The following is a 3418-nucleotide window of genomic DNA, read 5'->3' as shown; positions in this document are numbered from 1 at the left end:
TGCTGATAATTAGCCTATTTTCTACACTGCTTATTCACATATGTCCATTAACAAATGGAATGTTGTCTGTTACATTTATTGGTTTGTGAGTGTTTTCTGAAAAACTGCAGTGTCTGTGAAGACCAATTTCCATGCTGGCATGCATCCAAATATTAATGCACAGAGGCACAGAATTAGAGCAACGAGAGCATAGTCAAACACTAGCACGCCCCATCCCCCCTTTATTGCTTGTTTTGCTTAGTACTTCTTAAAACAAAAGTAAGAATCTCGAATTCAACGTTCAACTGCCAAAGAAACAATAACAACAGGGCACATACTCAGGGCTTGAATGAAATTGTAAACACTAGCTGGCGCAAAACAGTAGACATTGATTTATATATATATATATATATATATATATATATATATATATATATATATGTGACCTTATCTAAAACTCTTCTCAACAAGGATCTTCCAAACAAATTGTAAACTCATACCAACATGATTTAGGTTCAAGCATACACATGAGTAACAGTGTGTTCTTTGGGATTTTAAGTGAGTACAAGCTGACTATTCAAATTTGAATTCAGGTCTCGGGGAAGTGAAAAGCTTTTTTGTACTAAGCAACTGTGCTGCAAGTCTACTGCAGTTAAGTATCTGGGATGATTTCCATCTAGACTATCCTTGGTTTTCACCCAGTAAAATGCAGAGGGTACCAACAGGAAAAGCATGCCAGCCAGTTAATGGTTCAACAATGCATGATTTTTATTCCCTTGCTCTGAGAGCTTGTATCAAAAAAATATATATTAAACCAAGGAAAATAACTGAAGATTTACGGGCCTCTTGTGCTTTAAAAAGGAAAAAAAAAGATAGCCACTAATTTGCTCAGATACAGCAGGCTTAGTGGTCTTGTATTTTCGACATTTTCAGAATGTTTCCTAAGGTAGGAGGAAAGGGGAAACATTCACTATCCCTTCCCAGAATTTAAACAGAGGGCAGTAGACATTCTTTACACCCAAATAAAACTATGGCAGCAGTTCACTTGTGACCAAGGTGAATGTAGAATGGAGATGTTCTAAACACAGCTAGGACTCTCAGCAAAGCTAATACACTAAAATCATGATTACATTTTGAAAGAAAATGCACAAAAACCAAATAGAAATTTTGAGATTTTTCATTTGAAGGTAAATCTTAATGCTATTAAATTCACAAATATGCTGATTTAAATACCCAATTCTATTATCTAAAACACACATTGCAAACATACAAATATCTATTCTCTCCACATGTCAGAGCCATCATGTCATGGTTTGGAGATGCGGAGAATAGATTCCCCTTAAACTGCAAGTCAGCAGGTGTTTCTTTACAGTTAACTTTAGCAAAATTCATACAAAATAGTAATTAACAATGATCTTCTTTACTTGTTAACTCACAAGGAAACACCTTCAAAACTGCATTTTGTTAAAGTTTCTGTACTAAAATGTAGAAAAACTGAACTACACAAATATTGAAAAGTTAAAAATTCCTTAATTTTTTATTCCTGGTACCACTACCACAATTTACAGGGCAATATACCTGATGTAATGAAAAGAAAAAGAAAAAGACAAAGCTACAACAGATAAAAGACCTCAGGAATGTACATCTAATTGACACTACATTGCATTAATCAATAGCTGCACTTTTTGCAAACTGTGGCTATGACAGTCCTGAACAAGAAGGGTTTCCTGTTTAAGCTGCAGTAACTTTTCTGACTATGGATCATCGTTCCTTCTGTGGCAGATTTTTACAGTTCCTCTAATGCATTTGGGACGACTGTCTCAAAGTAACCTGCAGCTTTCCTGACAACTCCTCGCTCTCTCTCCTGCTAAGAACTGTAGCCCTTTTCTTCTGAGTTTTTAGAACCTTCTGCTACCATATCCACCACTTCCACCACCAGATCCATAACCACCACCATAGGGACTGCCCGAGCTTCTTCCACCAAAACTACCCCCTTTCATGGGTCCATAATTTGACTGCTGTTGTCCACTATAATTTCCAAAATCATTATAGTTTCCTCCACCACCATAGTTACCTCCAAAATTTCCTCCTTCATTGTAACCATCATATCCTCCACCACCGCCACCATATCCACCACCTTGGTTTCCATATCCTCCTGGTCCACCACCACCGTAACCTCCTCTACTACTATAACCAGGACCACCGCCATAGTTGCCACCATCACCTCCAAATCCATTATATCCACCATCACCTCCTCCATAACTCCCTCTGCTGCCACCACCTCCACCACCATAGCCTCCTCTTCCACCGAAGTTTCCACCACGGCCAAAGTTACCTCCACCACCTCCAAAGTTTCCTCCACGACCCATAAAGTTGCCAGATCCACCTCCACGACCTCTTTGTGATCCAGCAGACTGCATCTCTTGTTTAGAAAGGGCCTTTTTCACTTCACAATTATGCCCATTAATAGTGTGGTATTTCTGAACAACAATTTTATCAACTGTATCATGATCATCAAAAGTTACAAAAGCAAATCCTCTCTTTTTCCCACTCTGCCTGTCTTCCATAACTTCTATGGTTTCAATCTTGCCATACTTTTCAAAGTAGTCTCTCAAATTATATTCTTCTGTATCTTCTTTAATACCACCAACAAAAATTTTCTTCACTGTTAGATGGGCACCAGGCTTTACAGAATCCTCTCTAGAAACAGCTCTCTTTGGTTCCACTACACGCCCATCAACCTTGTGCGGTCGAGCACACATTGCGGCATCCACTTCTTCAACACAAGAGTAAGTCACAAAACCAAAGCCCCTGGAACGTTTTGTTTGGGGATCTCTCATCACCACACAATCTGTAAGTGTGCCCCATTTCTCAAAATGTTCTCTTAAGCTATCATCTGTAGTTTCAAAGCTCAAACCACCAATAAACAGCTTTCTCAACTGCTCTGGTTCTTTGGGATCATGACCCTCCTCCCCTCGGCGGCGGCGGCGACGGCCGGAGTCGGGCTGGGGGCGACCGGGCCGCGGTTTTACCTCCATTTTGAGACCGGACTCGCCTCTTCCAACTCGAGTTCAATCGATAAGAAAGCCTTCTTCAGTGATCAATGCAAAGAAATCGAGGAAAAGAACAGAATGGGAAAGACTAGAGATCTCTTCAAGAAAATTAGAGATACCAAGGGAACATTTCATGCAAAGATGGGCTCGATCAAGGACACAAATATTATGGACCTAAAAGAAGCAGAAGATATTAGGAAGTGGCAAGAATAAACAGAAGAACTGTACAAAAAAGATCTTCATGACCCAGATAATTATGGTGTGATCACTCAACTAGAGCCAGACATCTTGGGATGTGAAGTCAAGTGGGCCTTGGAAAGCATCGCTACAAACAAAGCTAGTGGAGGTGATGAAATTCCAGTTGAGCTGTTTCAAATCCTGAAAGA

The 3418-nt window shown here is 39.7% G+C and overlaps 1 protein-coding gene across 2 annotated transcripts; it reads right to left on the bottom strand.

Annotated features, from left to right (window-relative positions):
- Positions 1-1140: 1140 nt before the first annotated feature.
- LOC138426439 (heterogeneous nuclear ribonucleoprotein A3-like) lies at positions 1141-3050 on the bottom strand. 2 transcript variants are annotated; one of them, XM_069565000.2, is made up of 2 exons: positions 3012-3050; positions 1141-2945 (listed from the first exon to the last, which is right to left on the bottom strand). In XM_069565000.2, the coding sequence occupies exons 1-2, from the start codon at positions 3015-3017 to the stop codon at positions 1878-1880; spliced, it is 1074 nt and encodes a 357-aa protein (XP_069421101.1). In that variant the 5' UTR covers positions 3018-3050; the 3' UTR covers positions 1141-1877. The 2 variants fall into 2 exon arrangements, with proteins under 2 accessions (XP_069421101.1, XP_069421100.1); XM_069564999.2 differs by having other exon boundaries at positions 1141-3049.
- Between the last annotated feature and the right edge of the window lie 368 nt (positions 3051-3418).

Source organism: Ovis canadensis, chromosome 21 (genome assembly GCF_042477335.2).
Source record: "Ovis canadensis isolate MfBH-ARS-UI-01 breed Bighorn chromosome 21, ARS-UI_OviCan_v2, whole genome shotgun sequence".
NCBI classification, from domain to species: domain Eukaryota; kingdom Metazoa; phylum Chordata; class Mammalia; order Artiodactyla; family Bovidae; genus Ovis; species Ovis canadensis.
Note: the sequence above shows the minus strand (reverse complement) of the source record. Positions and strands in the feature narration are given on the sequence as shown.

What these genes read in the sequence shown, in the direction of transcription:
- LOC138426439 (XM_069564999.2), bottom strand. Translation starts at nt 3,017, where the DNA reads ATGGAGGTAAAACCGCGGCCCGGTCGCCCCCAGCCCGACTCCGGCCGT.